Below are 25,479 nucleotides of genomic sequence, written 5' to 3'. Positions count from 1 at the left end.
AGTTTTAATCATTCACTCCTTTGGGATAAAGACCCTGTTGTCAAAATTCATTTTGGACAAGATTACTGTCAGGATATTTGGAATCAGCCATAACCAAAGTACTAGCTCATTTCCCCTTTTCCAAAGGAGAACAAATTGTCTTTGGACTTAAAACCAATCTTTAAAACCAATTTTCTCTTACTACATGTGTGTAAAAAGAAAGGAGATATTTTTTTTCTTTTGTGATTCTGTTTGCCTGTTTGTTTTAGTCAGCAGTCTCTAATTGTTTACTCAACCTGTGTCAGAGAAAGGTTATGGCATTCTGGAATTCAACCTCAGACCAAGGTTCTCCTCTGTTGCTGAGACACTGCAGAATTGCAGCAAGAAGATGCCATCCTGAAGCTCCCTCAACCTGGGTCTTTGGTATATTTGGAATCGTTGTCACTCAGGACTGGCTTTAGTGCAGATACTTCAGACAAAATTATGGAACCTCAAAGTCAGAATTTGAAGACAATACCATTATTATCTTTAGGAAGATTTCATATTTCTGAAGAGTATGGCTTTCTTCTGCCAAATCCTTTGGTAAGTATAGAACCTTGGACCAGGACAGAATAGGTTTCTCATGATGCTGATTTGTTCTCTCTTTTATCTGCTTAATTTATGTGGTCATTAGGGGAGATGCAATATAAATACCTGAGAAAGATGTTACAAATAAATCAACATGGAATTATGAAAAGAGAAAAGTGACAGCTACATACAGCACAGGATAGTTCAAATGGAATGTTTTAATGCCGGTTATTTTTAATAGATTGTCAATCAGTCCAGTAAACTTATTAGCAAATCTGGGTTACCAAGGAAAAGACAGAACTTAGAGATCAAGTAAGGGAGCAAATCAGTTTATCTTCACTTGCTAGTAGGAGTGCAGAAAGAACACAAAAGACCATGGGTACTTTCGGTGTTGGTAGGAAGAGTTAGATATTCACAGACATTGCTGAGAATAGAAAGAAACCCGTGAGAACTAACAATACCTATTTTTGAATTCTATTGAAGGCACAGCTTATAATCCAATTCTGTTTCATCAGTTAACTCATTTTTTTTTAATGTTTATTTTTGAGAGAGCGAGATAGAATGTGGTGGGGGAGGGACAGAGAGAGAAAGAGGGAGACACAGAATCTGAAGCAGGCTCCAGGCTCCGAGCTGTCAGCACAGATACGGAGCTTGAACCCACAAACTGTGAGATCATGACCTGAGCTGGAGTCAGACACTTAGCCAACTGAACCACCCAGGGGCCCCATCAGTGAACCCTTAACATTGTTTACTCTTTGTGGCTCAAAGCCTATTACGCTTAAACTGTAAGAGTTCTTAGAAGTCACCTGGTCCCACCTTCCTGCTTTTATATTTCAGCTGGCTGAAGTGCACAGGAAGTGGCTTGCCAAAGTCATTTTAGTGTCAAAAGCTGAACTAATACTCAGCACTGCTAACATCTTTTTTCTACTACATCATTGATAAGGGCCCAAACTACTCGGGTGAGAATCTAGGGGTCCAATACTGCAGCTTTTGTGATGACTTAATAGATCCAATTCTACACCTTCCCTGTAGGCCTAATTCATCTTTAACTACAATTAAAGAATACTCTGGAATTCAATGAACTTTTATTGAATACCTATTCTAATGCTTATTTATTTTTGATTGTTATTAGAAGAATATAGATGAAGATATCATCTATTCACTCTTCCCAAAAGCTCTCTGTAGAGCTGTTAGTTGAGAGAACAAGTCACAGATCTGCAAGTAACTTGAGCATTAGAAGTAATGACTTCAGGATGTTATGGAGAATAGGGTTGTAGCCCAGTGTATAGATTGCAATCTCTGACTGCAACTAGGGTGACTGTGGATCTGTATTTGCCAGGGACTGAAAGGGTTGTCAAGACGTGAGGCTTTCAGGGCTAAAGCAAGAAAGTCCTGGGCAAACCAGAACATGTCAGTCACTCTGACTTGCACTTACTAAATCTTGTACCCCTGTATAAATCACAAGCATTGCCTGACCCCAGTTTTCACATGTAGTAGGTGAAGATCTGATGCCACTCCCCTTGGATTGTTGTGGAGCATGAGACACTTTAATAAATCCAGCGTAAGGAATAGAAGCAGTTCTTCGAACCCTCATTCTAGTGCTCACTCTGTGTGTAAACTTGATTTGGGAATATTCCCATTGTCCCTGGTTCACAAGGAAAGAAAAGCCAATAGGCTAACACATTCTTATTGAGGTTAAATATTTACACTGAGCAGAGGAAAAATAATAATATAAAGTATGTAACTTTATAGAGCCATAATGATTGAGCTCCCCTCTTTGTTTCCTTTTTTATATATAAATAAGAACTCTAGATGAGAAACAATAAAAGTTTCAAATGCTTGTGATTGGTTCTGAGCCAGATCATGTCTGTCTTGTGATTTGGTTAATGGCTATCCCTTAGGAGAAATTTCCATTGCTGAGCTCATTATAAAAAATTCCCTGACAAACTGGGCCAACTTTATAATAGTCCTATGCTAGATTTATGAAAAGTGATTCTGTATTTCAGTTTTATTTTCATTTGCTCTCATTGGTGTGAAATTTTAAACCACTCTACTTCTGGGAAGAGGCGAGAGAGGAAGTTTTCATCAGAATCTGCCCTGTAGTTGCTTCATTAGGAGGGGTTCTGTCGCAGGTTGCATCAGTCAGCTAGCAGTGTTGATACTGATCACAAATTAGGAAATGTCTGTCACTGACATTGTCAAGGGCTCAAATAAGTTTTTCTTTCCTTTAGTATAAAGGCAAGTGATGGGAGAACTGTTCCTTCATGCCCTCTGGCCCAAAGATGCTCTTTCAGCAAGCTTAGTTGCTTCTATAAATATTTACTTCAAAGTCTTTCTCCAGAAAACAGTCAAGCTAATGAATAAGCAAGCAAATATTGTGGCTTTAGGGGAGCGGCCTAGGTTAGTTTTCAGTGCTTTACCCCACTGTTTGTATCCACTCTCAAACATTTCCAGGGTCTAACGTTTCAGTGTAGAAAATGTATACCTGTCAGACCCGTGTCCATAAATATGCCACAAAAATCCTTTGCCAGATCATGGGTCCCGTGCATGTGTATGTGTGTTTGGGTGGGGAGAGGTGGGAAGTAATTTTTCCTTAGATATAAACAATACAAGGAAATCAGTTTGGCAGAAAAACAGGAGTCTATGTACACGATAGATGGAGATCAGATTGGTGTGGAACTAAGATCTCCAATGTCAGGCTTGAGTTTAGATTTCGCACATCTGGAAAATAATATAATGCAACAGGCATTTCAATGTTTTTCCCAAAAGACTGTTAAGTGCAGGGTGGGTTCGAACAGCTGTTGCTGAACTGCACACCTAAATCACTCAGGGAACTTTAAAAAATACTGATGCCAGAACCCCAACCCAACGGTTAATTCTGAATCTCTAACCTAAATAATTCAGTGCTTGAAAATCATAAAATGCTTCGAGGACAGTGCAGGTTCAGGTTAGAGACAGGGGCCTACACTTGAGAGGTTGGCTATAGGTGTCATGGCTACAAGAAGCTCTGAGTAGAGCTTGGAAGTCATTTTTATGCAAAAACAAAGAAAGAGGGAAATTTTAAGTGTGCCATGGAGCAGCAGACAAGGAATGATGCCATGGGGACACTGGGAACTGTATTCTTTATAGCAATCAAGTGGCTACTTAGGAAAAAGAGATAGATATATCCTCTCCTGTAGAAATCCAAAGTCCTTGATAGAAGCAGTAGACTCCATGGGCACCTGGGTGGCTCAGTCGGTTAAGCATCCAACTGTTGGTTTCAGCTCAGGCCATGATCTCATGGGTTGTGAGTTTGAGCCTCACATTGGGCTCCACACTGACAATATGGGGCCTACTTGGGATTCTCCATCTCTCTGTCTCTCTTTCTCTGCCCCTCCCTTTCTTGTTCTATCTCTCTAAATAAATAAATAAATAAACTTAAAAAAAAAGGAGGATTTGAGGCAGTGATGGTGATATAGTAGTGATAGAGACAAAGTGATCAGATTTCATAATAGTTAATGTAGATCAATAAAGAAAAACGTGTTTGGGGATAGGGAGGTTGGATGGGGTGTGGATTTCTGTGCCAAAATTAAGGAACTAAGAAAGTGAGTAAAGCCAAAGGAGAAATGTGCAGACAGAGATAAGGAAATAGGAGGAGGAGGAATAACCAAGACAGTCATCTGGAAACTGGAATTTAAACAATGAAACCACTTAGAGTTTTCTCACGCAGGACATCTCTGCTGTAGAGAAACATGACACAACTTGAGATGAGCTGACGGATCCTAAGAAAGAATGAAAAGATTGGCCATGGGAAAATACAAATCTGCTAATTTCATTCAAATTGAGGCTCAGGGCATTTATTTGTTTCCCAGGTCTGCTGTAACAAAATTACCACAGTTTCGGTGTCTTAAAACAATAGAAATGTATTCTTGCAGAGAGCTAAAGAGTAGAAGTCTGAATTCAGGGTGTTGGCAGGCTCAGTTTCCCTCCAATCATTCTACAGGAGGATCCCCACTGTCCTCTCCCTTCTTCCTGGGGCTCCAGCCATTCCATTTTCATGGCAGAATAACTCCAATCTTTGGGTCCATCTTTAGGTGGCCTTCTTTGTGGCTGTGTCTTCTTCCTCTTGTCTATGTCTTCTCTTATAAGGACACTTGTTATTGGAACCACCCTAATCTAAGATGATTTCATCTTGCAATCAGTCATTAACCAAAAAAGACCCTTTTTTCCAAATGGGGTCACATTCAGTTTCCAAGGAGATCTCCCTTCCTTTCTCTCTCTCTGTCTCTGTCTCCCTCTCTGTCTCTTTTTTCTTTCTTGCCTTTTGGAGGAGGCATACATTAAATACACCATGGGGGGTGAGATGAAAAGATAGAATGTTAGAAGGAGGGAGGGGCCTGAGCAACCAGAACTACAATTGCCCTAAGATTCCCAAATCTGACCACACAAGCATGGGAAGGTGAAGACAATGAAAAGCAGAGTCCAAGATATCACAATATCAATGGGTCATAGGGACAGTTAAATATCACTGACCAGTTTTGTCAGCATAACGTTAGCTCATATTCACCAGTATGACCTTGATATTCTGAAGAAAAGGCAATCCTCTGCTGTAAAATTGTAGGTATGAGGTCAGAGGGAAGTTAGAATATGAAAAATCATTGTATGGGCAGTAATTATATGACCAGAGCTACATGGGAAAGGAGCCTCTTCTACATGAATTTAAAAGGATATGCTACAGGGGCGCCTGGGTGTCTCAGTCGGTTGAGCGTGTGACTTCGGCTCAGGTCATGATCTCACAGTCTGTGAGTTCCAGCCCTGCATCTGTGCTGATAGCTCAGAGCCTGGAGCCTGCTTCAGATTCTGTGTCTCTCTCTCTCTCTCTCTCTGCCCCTTCCCTGCTCATGCTCTGTCTCTGTCTGTCTCAAAAACAAATAAAAAAACATTAAAATAAATAAATAAATAAATGGTTATGCTACCATCATGTTTTGAAACTGTGGCCTTTGCAGTAGGAAATAGGGAGGAGGAGCAAGGACATACTTTTCAAAAACTCAATTTTGTGTTTTTATTCTCTGACTAGAAATAAAAAACAAAAATTTTATGTTGTGATGATAATTTACAATTGAAAGATATTCCATAAAATCAGATTTCAGTTTCTTTCTTCATTTTTTCCAATGAAGTCTTTGTATCCTCAGGAAGTTATTCTTTGGGGTTCATGATATTTCTTAATATTCTTCTTCTTCTTTTTTTTTTTTTAAGAAAAAGAAAGAGAGTGTGTGCACGTGCATGAGTGGGGGAGGGACAGGAGAGAGAGAGAGAATCCTTTGCAGGGTCCACACTAAGCAGGCTCAATCAAGAGTCAGATGCTCAACTGACTGAGCCACCCAGGTGCCCTGTGATGTCTCTTCTCTTAAGACAATTCTAGTTAAGAAATAGTGCATAGTAAATAAGACAAATTCTGATTAATGGCATAGACAGATTTGACAGTAGTCGTACTGATTTGAGTTTGAATTCCAGCTGAAATTCTTATCAGTTTTAAACCTAACAAGTTATATTTAATCTCTTTGAACCTTATTTTCCCTTTATGGGTATGCTACAAGGATCAAAGTAAGAAATCCATACAAGTTAGATATGACTGCCCCTTATAATTTTGACACTCTGGTTTAAGTCTAGAACTCAATTCTAGACCAGCCTAGGCCATGGTCTTACTGACAACAGGATAAGTTATGACCATATAGCCCAGAATTTCTATTTTTTTTCCATATATGAAATTCATTGTCAAATTGGTTTCCATACAATACCCAGTGATCATCCCAAAAGGTACCCTCCTCAATACACATCACCCACCCTCTCTTCCCTCTCACCCCCAATCAATCCTCAGTTTGTTCTTAGTTTTTAAGAATCTCTTATGCTTTGGCTCTCTCCCACTCTAACCTCTTTTTTTTTTCCCCGTCCCTCCCCCCTGGGTTTCTGTTAAGTTTGTCAGGATCCACATAAGAGGGAAAACATATGGTATCTGTCTTTCTCTGTATGGCTTATTTCACTTAGCATAACATTCTCCAGTTCCACCCATGTTGCTACAAAGGGCCATATTTCATTCTTTCTCATTGCCACGTAGTACTCCATTGTGTATATAAGCCACAATTTCTTTATCCATTCATCAGTTGATGGACATTTCGGCTCTTTCCATAATTTGGCTATTGTTGAGAGTGCTGCTATAAACATTGGGGTACAAGTGCCCTTATGCATCAGTACTCCTGTATCCCTTGGGTAAATTCCTAGCAGTGCTCCTTCTGGGTCATAGGGTAGGTCTATTTTTAATTTTCTGAGGAACCTCCACACTGCTTTCCAGAGCGGCTGCACCAATTTGCATTCCCACCAACAGTGCAAGAGGGTTCCTGTTTCTCCACATCCTCTCCAGCATCTATAGTCTCCTGATTTCTTCATTTTGGCCACTCTGACTGGCGTGAGGTGGTATCTGAGTGTGGTTTTGATTTGTATTTCCCTGATAAGGAGCGACGTTGAACATCTTTTCATGTGCCTGTTGGCCATCCGGATGTCTTCTTTAGAGAAGTGTCTATTCATGTTTTCTGCCCATTTCTTCACTGGGTTATTTGTTTTTCGGGTGTGGAGTTTGATGAGCTCTTTATAGATTTTGGATACTAGCCCTTTGTCCGATGTGTCATTTGCAAATATCTTTTCCCATTCCGTTGGTTGCCTTTTAGTTTTGTTGGTTGTTTCCTTTGCTGTGCAGAAGCTTTTTATCTTCATAAGGTCCCAGTAATTCACTTTTGCTTTTAATTCCCTTGCCTTTGGGGATGTGCCGAGTAAGAGATTGCTACGGCTGAGGTCAGAGAGGTCTTTTCCTGCTTTCTCCTCTAAGGTTTTGATGGTTTCCTGTCTCACATTCAGGTCCTTTATCCATTTTGAGTTTATTTTTGTGAATGGTGTGAGAAAGTGGTCTAGTTTCAACCTTCTGCATGTTGCTGTCCAGTTCTCCCAGCACCATTTGTTAAAGAGACTGTCTTTTTTCCATTGGATGTTCTTTCCTGCTTTGTCAAAGATGAGTTGGCCATACGTTTGTGGGTCTAGTTCTGGGGTTTCTATTCTATTCCATTGGTCTATGTGTCTGTTTTTATGCCAATACCATGCTGTCTTGATGATGACAGCTTTGTAGTAGAGGCTAAAGTCTGGGATTATGATGCCTCCTGCTTCGGTCTTCTTCAAAATTACTTTGGCTATTCGGGGCCTTTTGTGGTTCCATATGAATTTTAGGATGGCTTGTTCTAGTTTTGAGAAGAATGCTGGTGCAATTTTGATTGGGATTGCATTGAATGTGTAGATAGCTTTGGGTAGTATTGACATTTTGACAATATTTATTCTTCCAATCCATGAGCAGGGAATGTTTTTCCATTTCTTTATGTCTTCTTCAATTTCCTTCATAAGCTTTCTATAGTTTTCAGCATACAGATCTTGTACATCTTTGGTTACATTTATCCCTAGGTATTTTATGCTTCTAGGTGCGATTGTGAATGGGATCAGTTTCTTTATTTGTTTTTCTGTTGCTTCATTATTAGTGTATAAGAATGCAACTGATTTGTGTACATTGATTTTGAATCCTGCGGCTTTGCTGAATTCATGTATCAGTTCTAACAGACTTTTGGTGGAGTCCATCTGATTTTCCATGTATAATATCATGTCATCTGCAAAAAGTGAAAGCTTAACTTCATCTTTACCAATTTTGATGCCTTTGATTTCCTTTTGTTGTCTGATTGCTGATGCTAGAACTTCCAACACTATGTTAAACAACAGCGGTGAGAGTGGACATCCCTGTCATGTTCCAGATCTCAGGTAAAAAGCTCTGTTTTTCCCATTGAGGATGATGATAGCTGTGGGCTTTTCATAAATGGCTCTTATGATGTTTAAGTATGTTCCTTCTATCCTGATTTTCTCGAGGGTTTTTATTAAGAAAGGATGCTGAATTTTGTCAAATGCTTTTTCTGCATAGATTGAAGGATCATATGGTTCTTATCTTTTCTTTTATTAATGTGATGTATCACGTTGATTGATTTGTGAATGTTGAACCAGCCCTGCATCCCAGGAATGAATCCCACTTGATCATGGTGAGTAATTCTTTTTATATGCTGTTGAATTCGATTTGCTAGTGTCTTATTGAGAATTTTTGCATCCATATTCATCAGGGATATTGGCCTGTAGTTCTCTTTTTTTACTGAGTCTCTGTCTAGTTTAGGAATCAAAGTAATACTGGATTCATAGAATGAGTCTGGAAGTTTTCCTTCCCTTTCTATTTTTTGGAATAGCTTGAGAAGGATAGGTATTATCTCTGCTTTAAACGTCTAGTAGAACTCCCCTGGGAAGCCATCTGGTCCAGGACTCTTATTTGTTGGGAGATTTTTGATAACTGATTCAATTTCCTCACTGGTTATGGGTCTGTTCAAGCTTTCTATTTCCTCCTGATTGAGTTTTGGAAGTGTGTGGGTGTTCAGGAATTTGTCCATTTCTTCCAGGTTGTCCAGTTTGATGACATATAATTTTTCATAGTATTCCCTGATAATTGCTTGTATTTCTAAGGGATTGGTTGTAATAATTCCATTTTCATTCATGATTTTACCTATTTGGGTAATCTCCCTTTTCTTTTTGAGAAGCCTGGCTAGAGGTTTATCAATTTAGTTTATTTTTTCAAAACACCAACTCTTGGTTTCATTGATCTGCTCTACAGTTTTTTTTTTAGATTCTATATTGTTTATTTCTGCTCTGATCTTTATTATTTCTCTTCTTCTGCTGGGTTTAGGCTGCCTTTGCTGTTCTGCTTCTATTTCCTTTAGGTGTGCTGTTAGATTTTGAATTTGGGATTTTTCTTGTTTCTTGAGATAGGCCTGGATTGCTATGTATTTTCCTCTCGGGACTGCCTTCGCTGCATCCCAAAGCATTTGGATTGTTGTATTTTCATTTCCGTTTGTTTCCATATATTTTTTAATTTCTTCTCTAATTGCCTGGTTGACCCACTCATTCGTTAGTGGGGTGTTCTTTAACCTCCATGCTTTTGGAGGTTTTCCAGACTTTTTCCTGTGGTTGATTTCAAGCTTCATAGCATTGTGGTCTGAAAGTATGCATGGTATGATTTCAATTCTTGTATACTTAGGAAGGGCTGTTTTGTGACCCAGTATGTGATCTATCTTGGAGAATGTTCCATGTGCACTCGAGAAGAAAGTATATTCTGTTGCTCTGGGATGCAGAGTTCTAAATATATCTGTCAAGTCCATCTGATCCAATGTATCATTCAGGGCCCTTGTTTCTTTATTCACCGTGTGTCTAGATGATCTATCCATTGTTGTAAGTGGGGTGTTAAAGTCCCCTGCAATTATCACATTCTTATCAATAAGGTTGCTTATGTTTGTGAGGAAGTGTTTTATATATTTGGGGGTTCCTGTATTTGGCGCATAGACATTCATAATTGTTAGCTCTTCCTGATGGATAGACCCTGTAATTATTATATAATGCCCTTCTTCATCTCTTGTTACAGCCTTTAATTTAAAGTCTAGTTTGTCTGATATAAGTATGGCTACTCCAGCTTTCTTTTGACTTCCAGTAGCATGATAGATAGTTCTCCATCCCCTCACTTTCAATCTGAAGGTGTCCTCAGGTCTAAAATGAGTCTCTTGTAGACAGCAAATAGATGGGTCTTGTTTTTTTATCCATTCTGATACCCTATGTCTTTTGGTTGGTGCATTTAGTCCATTTACGTTTAGTGTTATTATAGAAAGATATGGGTTTACAGTCATTGTGATGTCTGTAGGTTTCATGTTTGTAGCGATGTCTCTGGTACTTTGTCTCACAGGATCCCCCTTAGGATCTCTTGTAGGGCTGGTTTAGTGGTGACGAATTCCTTCAGTTTTTGTTTGTTTGGGAAGACCTTTATCTCTCCTTCTATTCTAAATGACAGATTTGCTGGATAAAGGATTCTCGGCTGCATATTTTTTCTGTTTATCATGTTGAAGATTTCCTGCCATTCCTTTCTGGCCTGCTAAGTTTCAGTAGAGAGATCCGTCATGAGTCTTATTGGTCTCCCTTTATATGTTAGGGCACGTTTATCCCTAACTGCTTTCAGAATTTTCTCTTTATCCTTGTATTTTGCCAGTTTCACTCTGATATGTCGTGCAGAAGATCAATTCAAGTTACGTCTGAACGGAGTTCTCTGTGCCTCTTGGGTTTCAATGCCTTTTTCCTTCCCCAGATCAGGGAAGTTCTCAGTTATGAATTCTTCAAGTACACCTTCAGCACCTTTCCCTCTCTCTTCCTCATCTGGAATACCAATTATGTGTATATTATTTCTTTTTAGTGCATCACTTAATTCTCTAATTTTCCCCTCCATACTCCTGGATTTTTTTATCTCTCTTTTTCTCAGCTTCCTCTTTTTCCATAATTTTATCTTCTAGTTCCCCTATTCTCTCCTCTGCCTCTTCAATCCCAGCCGTGGTCATTTCCATTTTATTTTGGAGCTCATTTATAGCATTTTTTAGCTCCTCCTGGCTGTTCCTTAGTCCCTTGATCTCTGTAGCAATAGATTCTCTGCTGTCCTCTATTCTGTTTTCAAGCCCAGTGATTAATTTTATGACTATTATTCTAAATTCACTTTCTGTTATATTTTTTAAATCCTTTTTGATCAGTTCGTTAGCTGTCGTTATTTCCTGGAGATTCTTTTGAGGGGAATTCTTCTGTTTTGTCATGTTGGATAGTCCCTGGAGTGGTGTGGAACTGCGGGGCACTTCCCCTGTGCAGTCTTGAATAACTTGAGTTGGTGGGCCAGGCCACAGTCAGACCTGATGTCTGCCTCAGCCCACCACTGGGGCCACCGTCAGACTGGTGTGTACCTTCTCTTCCCCTCTCCTAGGGGCGGGATTCACTGTGGGGTGGCGTGGCCTGTCTGGGCTACTTGCACACTGCCAGGCTTGTGGTGCTGGGGATCTGGTGTATTATCTGGGGTGGATAGGCAAGGTGCATGGGGGCAGGATGGGCAGGCTCAGCTTGCTTATCCTTTGGTGATCTGCTTTGGGAGGGGCCCTGCATCACCGGGAGGGAGTCAGACCCACCACTGCCAGAGGGATGGATCCGCAGAAGCACAGTGTTGGGTGTTTGTGCGGTGCAAGTAAGTTCTCTGACATAAACTGTTTCCCTTTGGGATTTTGGCTGGTGGATGGGCGAGGGAGATGGCACTGGTGAGCGCCTTTGTTCCCTGCCAAGCTGTGCTGTCATCCGGGAGTCAACAACTCTCTCTCCCGTTGTCCTCCAGCCTTCCCGCTCTCCGAGCAGAGCTGTTAACTTATAACTTCCCAGATGTTAAGTCCCGCTTGCTGTCCGAACACACTCCCTCCGACCCCTTCACTTTTGCAAGCCAGACTCGGAGGCTCTGCTTTGCCGTAGGGCTGCCCCTCTGCCCCGGCTCCCTCCTGCCAGTCTGTGTAGTGCGCACAGCCTCTCCGCCCTTCCTACCCTCTTCTGTGGGCCTCTTGTCTGTGCTTGGCTCCGGAGAATCTGTTCTGCTAGTCTTTTGGTGGTTTTCTGGGTTATTTAGGCAGGTGTAGATGGAATCTAAGTGATCAGCAGGACGTGGTGAGCCTAGCGTCCTCCTATGCCGCCATCTTTTTCGTAGGTAGCCCAGAATTTCTAAATCATGGCCAATTTGAAATAGAATATTTAATCCCATTTCATACAATAATTATGCCAATATTTAGCAAACTATGTGTCTTAATTTGATTTTGAAACATGATTACCCTGAATATCTTCCAACTACTTTTACTAATATCTTATGGCTTTATTATTGATCAAATCTTTCAATTATATACTCAGGTTAATAAGTCCCATAAATTGACAATCCAATGTTTGATATTTTACTTTACATTTATTTTTACTGTTTATATATTATTAATCTTTAGGAATTGGGGAACTACTGAAGTATGGTGGTTTATCATTAGCCCAAATAAATGATTTTATGAAAAATATATTCTAAGTGTTGTTATTTTATTACTAAATTAATAGAAGCATATTAAATAAATATCAAAAATTTTAAAAATTAGTTATGCTTAATAATATAATTTTAATGGTTGCATCAGATTCCATTTGCATGATATAACACTGAAATTTAAACAACATTGGACATATTGGTCAATTTCAATTTCCTCTCACTATTAATAAAACTGATATGTAAAACTTTTGTGTCTATTCCACGCTTGATATTTTAATTCAAACCAAACCATTTGCCAAAAATTCACTATCTTGTTCCTGAAAATAACTTGTCAGCATTAGCTAAGTTAGAACCCTTTCTCATCATTCTTTCTAACCTCCAACCATTTGTGCTCTCTAGTGTCAAATTAATGACTCTCTGGATTTACTATTCTCTCATTTTTTTTTGCTAGTATTTTATTCCTTGTTTCAATTTAGTGAGTATTTTGTCACTACTTTTTACATTTAAGGGCACTTAGGTAGATGCTTAGAATACAATAGGAGACCAAAACAAAAGATTTAAGGACTCTAGAGGACTAATTAGCTTAGTGCCAATTAAAAGCTATAGTCTGTATTATTTAGCTAGTGTTGATTATGGGAAATGAATATGCTCCCTTTCTAGGTGGAGAGAGGGGCCAGAGAAGGTAAACTGCTTTCTATGGTAGCTGCTATCCATAGCTACTCAGCTTTAGTCTCAAATCTATTTATCTGTCCTCAAGGTGGGGGGAAAAAGAAAGAAAAAGAAAAGAAAAGAAAATAGTTATTGTTAAGTACCATTTCCTTAGAAGACATTTTAGCCATCATTTACTTATACTTTGATTTATCTTCCAGCAGCTTATGAAAATATTCTCTCCAAACATCTTCTATATTATTTTTCTAGGTTTTCCTAATTCCATGCATAATAATTTTCTTTTATTTTATTAAAAAAAATTTTTAATGTTTATTTATTTTGAGAGAGAGACACAACGTGAGCAGGGGAGTGGAGGAGAGAGAGGGAGACACAGAATCTGAAGCAGGCTCCAGGCTCAGAGCCTTATGTGAGGCTTGAACTCACAAACGGTGAGATCATGACCTGAGCTGAAGTAGGATGCTTAACCGACTGAGATACTCAGGCGCCCCTTGCATAATAATTTTCTAATGTTAAAATATACTTACAGCAGTGCTCAAAATTGATTGGTCTTGTAACATACTATTGAATCAATTTGATAATATTTTTTTTAAGGATTATCCTTTTTGTATTCATAAATAACAGTAGTGTTATTCTTTCAAGGACTACTCCTGAGGTTATATTATCTTCATAAGAGGCACTACATGTGGGGCACCTGGGTGGCTCAGTCGGTTGAGCATCTGACTTCAGCTCAGGTCAGGATCTCATGGTCAGTGAGTTCGAGCCCCATGTCAGGCTCTGTGCTGACAGCTCAGAGCCTGGAGCCTGCTTCAGATTCTGTGTCTCCCTGTGTCTCTGTCCCTCCCCCACTCATGCTCTGTCTTTCTCTCAAAAATAAGTAAACATTTAAAAGATTAAGAAAAAAAAAGATGCATTTGATGCTGTCTCATTTAAAAAAAATTTTTTTAAATGTTTATTTATTTCTGAGACAGAGAGAGGCAGAGCATGAATGGGGGAGGGGCAGAGAGAGAGGGAGACACATAGAATCTGAAGCAGGCTCCAGGATCTGAGCTGTCAGCACAGAGTCTGACACGGGGCTTGAACTCACAAACTGTGAGATCATGACCCCAACCAAAGTCAGTCGCTCTACAAACTGAACAACACAGGCACCTCAATGCTGTCTCATTTTTAATATGCTCTGGAACAGAAAATATATTACAATTCTCAAGACTGAAGAAATTTTAAGTAGTAAGTTTTTAATTACATTTTCCATTTTTTCTACACTTCTAGATTTAGAAAATTATCTTTTACAGTTTTCCAAATGGTGATTGAATTCAGATTTTCAAATGTGTTAACAAAATACATTTATACCATTCTCCTATATTCATTAAGAGTTGAGTTTTTCTTATTTCCTATTATAACCCCTTTATAATATATAATAATAATATAATAGTAGTAATTACTATTTAGTAAGTATTTGCTTGGTACTTGGCCTGTATTGATCTTAACTACATTTTTCTCACCTGAGCCTCACAATAATATTCACTATTCACAAATAATTCATTTGAGAATGAGTGGATTCAGCTTTATCTCTGAAACGTATCTCCTAGCTATCCACCCTACTATAATCCACCATTATTTCCCCCTGTTTCCCTCTGGGTTCTCCCTGCCTCCCACCCCCTCCCCCCCCAACACCTTCTACCTTGTCTCATTTCCATTTTTGCCCAGCCGTATAACACTCTGCACAGCAGTCAGAATGACTTTTTGAAACAAAAATCCAACCACATCATTCTTCTCTTTAAAACTCTCACTGCTCTTTAGAACAAAACCAAATATTTTAATGTAGCCTATGAGGCCACTCACACTGCCCACCTATCTCTTCAAAGCCATCTGGTCTTTCTTTCACCTCACTTCACTTTACTGAAGTGAGTTTACTCATGTGAGTTTCTTTCCATTGAAACTTAAATCTTTTATTTCACTTAAGACCATCTGCTTTAAATTCTAATCTGTCTGATAGTTTACATTCTAATTTTTACAGTAATATTGTCACCTAACTTTGTTGATATTTTCCTGGTTTATTTCTACTCAGACTTTTATTTTTAAACTTTCTGTGTTATTTTCTTAACCAGAAATTTTAGTTAACCAAAGTGCTAGTCTAACAAAGATTTTATCATTTCTATAAAAGGGTTTATTTTAAAAGCCCATTCTATTTCACATTATAAATGTGTTAAGAAAAATTATTCATAATGAAGCAAAAGGATGGCTGTGTATTCATTTAATACCATCCTGGAGCTCTAACAGTCTCACCTAAGTATTATGTAATCATCCAAGGAATGTCCTTTTGTTTGATATGCTACATACTACTGATTATGGCCCAGTCTGTAAAGTTACATATCAATTTGAAAATGTTTGTACAAAAGAAGCTTCTATTGAATTCTGGTGAGTATAAGATATATCCTTAAAGTAATGATTGTACTGCCTTATAGGACATTAACTGGATTATGGTTATTATTAAACATAGTGATTTGATTTCATGTCCTTTTAAAAAAAAAACTCTGTAAATACCTAGTTTAACAAGTGTTTTTGAAGCAACTTTACCATCTTGCTGATTTCTTTATTGATGAACCAAATATATTTTGGACATACATTCTATATTTATATGAGTAAATTTTTAACTTTTTGAAAATTATACTGTGACAGATGTGAAAGTCTAGCAAAAGAATAACATAAAATAGGAAATGGGGCTTCATAAAGGAAGGAAGGCCAAAGATTTAATCATTTTTGGCCTTCCCACTTCTGGATCATCTAATTATTGGGAAAAGGGGAAGAAACACAAGCAAAGTTTCTTTCAAATTTCTACCCAGTCGCACCCATCCCCCTGCCTGCTATTCTCTATGTGTTTACACTGAGGAGGTATTAAGTACACTGAACTCTGAATCAGAAGAGGTTTGACCCAGCCACTGACTGGATGTGTGACCTCAGGAAAGTAGAAATTCATCCAACATCTTTGGGCTCTATTTCGAGATGGAAATGAGATACTATGTTCTAACCCATAACACATAATACACAAATGTAGATAGAGTCAAGATGTAAGCATCAACGATAACTAGAAAGAGCCTAAAGGAAATATTGTTAGATGGGAAGAACTTTCTAAACATAATGTAAAACCCAATGACATAAATGAAAATATTGGTTCATTTGACTACTCTTTTGTGAATGGCTATTTCACATGCATGCCCAAAATGCAATGATCAAACATATGGAAAGATACTCAAACTTGTTAATAATCATGAAATTGTAAATGTATACAATATTATGATAGGATATACAATTTCTGGAAAACCACACAAGAAATTTGCAGGGTTTGTCATTACTAGATGGGAGGATGAGAATTAGGGTACTTTTACTTTCTATCTTATAAATTTTTCTTTTTTGGCTCTTTTGACATAAACATTGATTATATTATTTTTAATCATCATTTCTAAAAGAGGTATATTTCCTGGAAAGTTATTTTAATAAGTTCATTAAATATTAAAACAATTATAGAATTTTAATGCAGTAATATAATACATTTCTTATGTTAAAAGCATAACAAAACAAAAAAAAAGTTTGGTAATGCTCAGTGTTCCTAGAATCATAAATAAGCTGGCACTCCCATTATATATCACATACTATAATTGCAATTATGAATTCATGTTATTTTTCTGTGAGAAAATCAAAAAGTAGTTTTCAACTTTTCCACATGCAGAATCTTTAATCAAGCCAATCCACTTTTATAAATTTGTCCTAATAAGAAGAAAACATCCAAAAATACATGTATATGGGTGACTGTTTCAGATTTGTTAATACTGAAAAATTAAAAACAATTAGTAATATCTATTAATAGAATACTGGAATACCATACAAGATAGATTTATTTATTTATTTATTTATTTATTTATTTATTTATTTAATTTTATTTATTCCAGTTTGAAACCATAGTTTATTTTTAATGTAGCTCAAAATCTAATAACTGTATATTTTAAAACAGAAAAAAACCTCCTTTAGTTGTCCTTCTTATAGCATTGTTAGCACAAGAAAAAATAAAACACTTCTGGTTTACAAATGATACTGAGTCTTTATGAAAATGAAGGTACTTTATATTTATGGAACTTAAAAGCACAGGACATATTTTTAGAAGACCAAATTTACTTTGACCCATTTATAGTAATATTTGCAGTGTTAGAATGTACTTAAGTAATATATAATTAGGTCAATAAAATAAGGAATCCAAAAGAAACTGGTCTTCTTGAATTATTCACAGCACACATTAGAAACCTTGAGAGAGAACACACATTAGCAACAACGAGAAAACACCAGCAAGCTCAAACGCAAGTTTGTATGCTGAGTATTTGTAAAAGGTTTAATAAGTATACATCTTTTCTTGCTTATATAACAGAGGCATTTCTATCTGCTTGTGTACAGCGAAGGATGAGAACCTGAATCAACTTACTTATAATTTCAGAAATGTGCTACTTCAGAAATGTATTCCATGAAATTTTCTTCACTGCTCCTACCACTGATTCTTCAAAAAATCAAAGTACATAAGTTCTCATCCTTTGAAACTGTTTTTAAAAACCAGTGCTTTAAATTGAAAGATAGGTAGAAACCTAGCATTCCTGGTACAGCACCTAGACTTAATCTTAATTAAAGTAAGAGTTAAATATACAACAGAAAATCTATCATTTCTTTATCCTTGGAGGAGAGGGATGGAGAAAAAGGAGGGGGGGCAGAGTAGGAGTAACAATAACTCATGATACCATCAACTCCATGATGAAGAACGATGGATCTCATCAATTTTATAATTCATGTTGGATCAAGAACTTTAGTTAACCTCTATGTATATTAATGAATTCAAACCTCATGCTCTCCAAAATATGAAGATGAATACTGTAAGATAAACTCGAACTGCAACAGGTATTTCCTAAGTAGAGGACCAAACACCAAAGGGAATCCCTCCTTCCAACATTTTTTGATATGGTAAGATTTCACTGAAGTGGAAATGCTAACACTTAAATGTGAAATCTCTTGGCCAAGTAAGAAATTACAGCTCTTGTGGGTATTACCTTATGTAATCACTATGTGTGTTACATATTAAATTAAACCCAGAATTATATGCTTACACAGTTATGCTGGAAATGATAATAATAGATGGTACCAGTAAAAAAAAGGACTATCTTCAACCCCCAAAGAGTAAGGGGGTGAGGAAGTTAAAACAAGTAGAAAGCCCACAGAGAGATGGACATTTTCTGACCAGAAAAGGTCATTCTAAACACAGAAATATAAAAAGAAAAGTATTTCCTTATTTCCCCAGAGTGGAAATAATGTGAAACATTTATTTTATGTATCAGACAAGAACACAGCTTACAGTTCTATACCTCTCCAAACTTACAGTTTCCAAACTGGGCTGGGTCTTATAAATTATTTTAATATAGGGTAATATACATAAAATAATACATAGTAACATGTTGTATCGTTTGTGTTTGTATTTTTATGTTTAATTTCCTGTTCCTTCTCCCCCCCATAATTAATTTAACACCAACCCCTTTTTTCAAGTCATAGAACCTGATTTTTCACTACCATTTGGTGAGAAATTAAATTAATAAAAAGCAAATTCCCTCAAATTCCAGAGTTTCTCCTTCTATCACTCCAAAACCAGATGCTCCATTTGGGCTCCTACTCCCCTTCTCCCTTTCCTTTGTGACATTTTGCCTGCAATTACTCCTGTCTGTCATTTATCTTCAATCTCTTTCTTTTGCAATATGAGACTAAAGTGCTCAACATTCTCATTTGAAAATTGAGATAGCTGTCAGACCCAAAATGCCTGCGTGCTAATGCCCTTGACTCTCCTAACAACAGTAATTTACACTTTTGGTCTCTATGTTCTCATTTCCTCAACGCACTAAAATTTGAACCCTGCTTCCATGACCCTGACCTAATTCTCTATGCCATATATATAGGAGACTGATATACATGAGTGACTTCTTAATTTTTTTCAATGGGGACAATATTCCTTTAACTTTCTTATTTATGTATTTGTTTATTAATCTACCTATGTACTGTATCTATCTATCTATCTATTTAAATCTAAGTTAGTTAGCATATAGTAAAATAATGATTTCAGAAGTAGATTCCAGTGATTTATCCCCTATGTGTAACACCCAATGCTCATCTCAACAAGTGTCTCTTGATGCTCCTTCCATTTATCCCATCTGTCCACCCACAACCCCTCCAGCAACCCTCAATTTGTTCCCTGTATTTAAGAGTGTCTTATGTTTTGTCCCCTTCCTTGTTTTTATATTATTTTTGCTTCCCTTCCCTTATGTTCATCTGTTTTGTGTCTTAAATTCCTCATATGACTGAAGTCATATAATATTTGTCTTTCTCTGACTAATTTGGCTTAGCATAATACCCTCTAGTTCCATCCACGTAGTTGCAAATGGCAAGATTTCATTCTTTTTGATTGCCTAGTCAATCCATTATATATATATAATGGATATATATATATATATATATATATATATATATATATACACACACACACACATTATATATACCAATATATATACCATTTTACCGTATATACCATGGTATATACGGTATAATGGTATATATATATATATATATATATATATATATATATATACACACACACCAATTCTTCTTTATCTGTTTATCCATTGATTGACATTTGGGCTCTTTCCATACTTTGGCTATTGTTGATAATGCTTCTACAAACATCAGGGTGCATGTGCCCCTTTGAAACAGCGCACTTCTATACTTTGGATAAAAAATACCTGGTAGTACAATTTCTGGGTCATAGGGTAGTTCTATTTTTAATTTTTTGAGGAACCTCTGTACTGTTTTCCAGAGTAACTGCACCAGTTTGCATTCCTACCAACAGTGCAGAAGAGTTCCTCCTTCTCCACATCTTGCCAACACCTGTTGTTGCCTGAGTTGTTAATTTTAGCCAGTCTGACTGGTATGAGGTGGTATCTCATTGGGGCTTTAATTTTGTATTTCCCTGATGATGAGTGATGTTGAGCACTTTTTCATGCGTCGGTTTGCCATCTAGATGTCTTCTTTGGAGAAGTGTCTTTTCATGTCTTTTGCCCATTTCTTCACAGGTTTGTTTGTTTGTTTGTTTTGGACCTGGACTCTTGTTTTTTGGGAGCTTTTTTATTATTAAAGTTTTTATTTTGCTTTTGTTTCCTTTGCTTCCAGTGACGTGATGAGTAAGAAGTTTCTGTGGCCAAGGTGAAAGAGGTTTTTGCCTGCTTTCTCCTAGAGGATTTTGATGGCTTCCTGTCTTACATTTAGGTCTTCCATCCATTTTGAACTTATTTTTGTGTATGGTGTAAGAAAGTGGTCCAGGTTCATTTTTCTGCATGTCACAGTGCAGTTTTCCCAGCACCATTTTCTAAAGAGACTGTCTTTATTCCATTGGATATTCTTTCGTGCTTTGTTAAAGATTCATTGGTCATACATTTGTGGGTCCATTTCTGGGTTCTCTATTCTGTTCCAAGGACCTGAATGTCTGTTTTTGTGCCAGTACCATACTGTCTTGATGATTACAGCTTTATAATACATCTTGAAGTCCAGGATTGTGATGCCTCCAGCTTTGGTTTTCTTTGTCAGGATTGTTTTGGCTATTTGGGGTCTTTTGTGGTTCCATACAAATTTTAAGATTGTTTATTCTAACTCTGTGAAGAATGCTGGGGTTATTTTGATAAGGATTGCACTGAATATGTAGATTGCTTTGAGTAGTATTGACATTTGAACAATATTTGTTCTTCCAATCCAGGAGCATGGAATATTTTTCCATTTTTTTGTCTTTTTCAATTTCTTTCATAAGCTTTCTATAGTTTTCAGTGTATAGATTTTTCACCTCTTTGGTTAGATTTATTCCTAGGTATTATATGGTTTTTGGTGCAGTTGTAAATGGGATCGATTCCTTGATTTCTCTTTCTGTTGCTTCATTATTGATGTATAGGAATGCAACTGATTTCTGTGCATTGATCTTATATCCTGCGACTTTGCTGAATTTATAAATCACTTCTAGCAGTTTTTTGGTGGAATCTTTTGAGTTTTCCATATAAAGTATCGTGTCATCTGCAAAGAGTGAAAGTTTGACCTCCTCCTGGCTGATTTGGATGCCTTTTATTCCTTTTGTTGTCTGATTGCTGAGGCTAAGATTTCCAATACTATATTGAATAACAGTGGCAAGAGTGGACATCCCTGTCTTGTTCCTGACCTTAGGGGAAAAGCTGTCAGTTTTTCCCCATTGAGGATGATATTATTGTTGGGTCTTTTGTATATGGCTTTTATGATCTTGAAGTATGATCCTTCTATTCCAACTTTCTTGAGGATTTTTATCAAGAAAGGATGCTGTATTATGTCAAATGCTTTCTGTGCATCTATTGAGAGGATCAAGTGGTTCTCATCCTTTCTTTTATTGATGTGATGTATCACACTGATTGTTTTGCGGATATTAAACCAGCCCTGCATGCCAGGTATAAATCCCACTTGGTTGTGCTGAACAATTCTTTTAATGTATTGTTGGATCCAGTTGGCTAATATCTTGTTGAGGTTTTTTGCATCCATGTTCATCAGGGAAATTGATATGTAGTTCTCTTTTTTTTTTTTTTAATTTTTTTTTTCAACGTTTTTTATTTATTTTTGGGACAGAGAGAGACAGAGCATGAATGGGGGAGGGGCAGAGAGAGAGGGAGACACACAGAATTGGAAACAGGCTCCAGGCTCCGAGCCATCAGCCCAGAGCCTGACGCGGGGCTCGAACTCACAGACCGCGAGATTGTGACCTGGCTGAAGTCGGACACTTAACCGACTGCGCCACCCAGGCGCCCCTGTAGTTCTCTTTTTTAATGGGGTCTTTGTCTAGTTTTGGAATCCAGGTAATGCTGGCTTCATAGAATGAGTTTGGAAATTTTCCTTCCATTTCTATTTTTTGGAAAAGCTTCAAAAGAATGGATGTTAACTCTTCTTTAAATGTTTGGTAGAATTCCCCTGGGAAGCCCTCGACCCTGGACTCATGTTTTTTGGGAAGTTTTTTATTGTTAATTAGATTTTTTACTGGTTATGGGTCTATTCAAATTTTCTATTTCTTCTTGTTTCAGTTTTGGTAGTTTACATGTTTTTAGGGATTTGTCCATTTCTTCCAGATTGCCCAATTTATTGGCATATAATTGCTCATAATATTTTCTTATTATTGTTCGTATTTCTGCTGTGTTGGTTGTGATCTCTCCTCTTTCATTCTTGATTTTATTTATTTGGGTCCTTTCCTTTTTTTCTTTTTGATCAAACTGGCTAGGGGTTTATCAATTTTGTTAATTCTTTCAAAGAACCAGCTACTGGTTTTTTTGTGTTTTTTGTGTTTTTTTGTTTTTTTTGTTTGTTTGTTTTGGTTTCAATAGCATTGATTTTTTGCTCTAATCTTCATTATTTCCCGTCTTCTGCTGGTTTAGGGTTTTATTTGCTGTTCTTTTTCCAGATCTTTAAGTGTAAGGTTAGTTGTGTATTTGAGACCTTTCTTTTTTCTGTAGGAAGGCCTGGATTGCTATATACTTCCCTCTTATGACTGTCTTGGCTGCATCCCAGAGATTTTGGGCTGTGGTGTTATCATTTTCATTGGCTTCCATGCACTTTTTAATTTCCTCTTTAACGTTTTGGTTAGCCCATTCATTCTTCAGTAAGATGTTCTTTAGTTTCCAAGTACTTGTTATCTTTCCAAATTTTTTCTTGTGGTTGATTTCAAGTTTCATAGCATTGTGGTCTGAAAATATGCATGGTATTATCTCTATCTTTTTGTACTTGTTGAGGAACGATTTGTGTCCGTGTGTGTGATCTATTCTGGAGAATGTTCCATGTGCACTCAAGAAGAATGTGTATTCTGCTGCTTTAGGATGAAATATTATGAATATATCCATTAAGTCCATCTGGTCCAGGGTGTCATTAAAAGGAATTGTTTCCTTGTTGATTTTCTGTTTAGATGGCCTGTCCATTGCTGTAAGTGGGGTGTTGAAGTCTCCTACTATTAAGGTATTATTATCAATGAGTTTCTGTGTTCATGATTAATTGATTTATTTATTTGGGTACCTCCACGTTTGGAGCATAAGTGGAGCATAAGCATAAGATTTACAATTGTTAAATCTTCTTGGTGGATAGACACATTATGATATAATGCCCTTCTTCATCTTGTTACAGTCTTTATTTTAAAGTCTAGATTGTTTTGGGGTGCCTGGGTGGCTCAGTTGGTGAGGCATCCGACTTTGGCTCAGGTCATGATCTCGTGATTTGTGAGTTTGAGCCCTGCCTTGGCCTCTGTGTTGACAGCTCAGAGCCTGGAACCTGCTTCTGATTCTGTGTCTCCCTCTCTTGCTCTGCCCCTCCCCTGTTCATGCGCGCTCTCTCTCTCTCTCAAGAATAAATAAAACATTAAAAAAAAAAAGTAAAGCCTAGATTGTCTGATATAAGTATGACTGCTTTGGCTTCCTTTTAGTGACTATTAGCGTGGTAGATGGTTCTCCATCCCCTTTCTTTCAATCTGAAGGTGTTTTAAGGTGTAAAATGGGTCTCTTGTAAACAGCATATAAATGGATCCTCTTTTCTTATCCATTCTGTTACTCTATGTCTTTTGATTAGAATGTTTAGTCCATTGATATTTGGAGTGAGTACTGAAAGATATGAATTTGTTGCCATCATTTTGTCTGTAGAGTTGGAGTTTCTGGTGGTATTCTCTGGTCCTTTCTAGTCTTCATTGTTTTTGGTCTTTTTTGATTTTTTTTTCATCTTTTTTTTTCCCTTAGAGAGTGCCCCTTAAAATTTCTAGCAGGGTGGGTTTAGTGATCATGAACTCCTTTAATTTTTGTTTGCCTGGAAATCCTTTTATCTCTTCTTATATTTTGAATGACAGCCTTGCTGGATAAAGAATTCTTGGATGCATATTTTTCTGATTCAGCACATTGAAATATCCTGCCACTCCTTTCTGGCCTGCCAAGTTTCTGTGGACAGGTCTGGTGCAAACCTGATCTGTCTTCCTTTGTAGGTTAAGGACTTTTTTCCCTTGCTGCTTTCATGATTCTTTCTTTGCCTGAGTATTTTGTGAATTTAACCATGATATGCCTTGTCGATGGTCGGTCTTGTTTAATTTAATGGGAGTTATCTGTGCTTCCTGGATTTTGATGTCTGTGTCTTTCCCCAGGTTAGGAAAGTTTTCTGCTAGGATTTGCTCACATAAACCTTCTACCCCCTTTTCTCTCTCTTCATCTTCTGGGACCCCTATGATTCTCATGTTATTCCTTTTTAATGAGTCACTGAGTTCTCTAATTCTTATATAGTTCTCTTTTGCCTTAGTCTCCCTCCTTTTTTCTGCTTCATTATTCTACATAAGTTTGTCCTCTATATCACTGGTTCACTGCTCTGCTTCATCCATCCTTGCCACCGTGGCATCCATTCAAGATTACACCTCAGTTATAACATTTTTAATTTCATCCTTACTAGATTTTATGTTTATTATCTCCACAGAAAGGGATTCTATGCATTTTTCAGCCCCAGCTAGTATTATTATTATCATGATCCTAAATTCTGGTTCAGACATCTTGCTTGTATCTGTGTTGATTAAGTCCCTGGCTGCCATTTCTTCCTGTTCTTTCTTTTGGGGTGAATTCCTTCATTTCATCATTTTGAAGGAAGAAAAGGAATTAATAAAATAAAAAAAAAAATTAAAATTAAAAAATGAAAACAACACAAAAAATCAAATAAAGGATGCTATATCCTGTGTTTTGATCTGGTTGTTGAAAGAAACTTCGTACAATAGAGAAAAAAAGGGAAAATAGAGAAAAGAAAAAAAGAAAACATATGAAAATTAAAAAAATGAACACAATAAAATAGAATAAAATGAAATGATGAAAGTAAAATAGAATTTAAAAATTTACAAAAAATATAGTAGAAAAAAATTAAAGAAAATCTTTTTTATAAAACTGGAAAATAAAAATTTTTTTTCTCTTTCTGTATTCATGAATAAAAGAAAAAGAAAAAAAAATTAAATAAATGGGTCAGTGAACAGAATGAAATACGATGGAAATTACCTCTAGTTTCCCCTGGAAGTCAAACTATGAAGCACTTTACAGTCTGCAAGCTAAGCTGGCAGAGAGACCTGTGGTGTTCCTCAAGAGTGTGGTTGGCCCAATTGGGCAGGTTCTGCTGTAACAGCTCCATTCTCCACTAGATAGTGCTGCTTAGTTTACTGGGGTTGATGGTTGTGGTGTGTG

The 25,479-nt window shown here is 37.1% G+C and overlaps 1 protein-coding gene across 1 annotated transcript in view; it reads left to right on the top strand.

Annotated features, from left to right (window-relative positions):
* The first annotated feature begins 307 nt into the window (after positions 1-307).
* The window catches only part of IDO2 (indoleamine 2,3-dioxygenase 2), a 66,574-nt gene continuing 41,402 nt past the window's right edge, over positions 308-25,479 (top strand). Inside the window, exon 1 of the mRNA XM_019440713.2 lies at positions 308-561. Coding sequence (XP_019296258.2) covers positions 463-561 — 99 coding nt within the window. The 5' untranslated portion in view covers positions 308-462. The remainder of the gene's footprint in view (positions 562-25,479) is intronic.

The sequence above is a fragment of the Panthera pardus genome, unplaced genomic scaffold, assembly GCF_024362965.1.
Source record: "Panthera pardus isolate Hobbes unplaced genomic scaffold, ASM2436296v1 HiC_scaffold_13, whole genome shotgun sequence".
NCBI lineage: Eukaryota > Metazoa > Chordata > Mammalia > Carnivora > Felidae > Panthera > Panthera pardus.
Note: the sequence above shows the minus strand (reverse complement) of the source record. Positions and strands in the feature narration are given on the sequence as shown.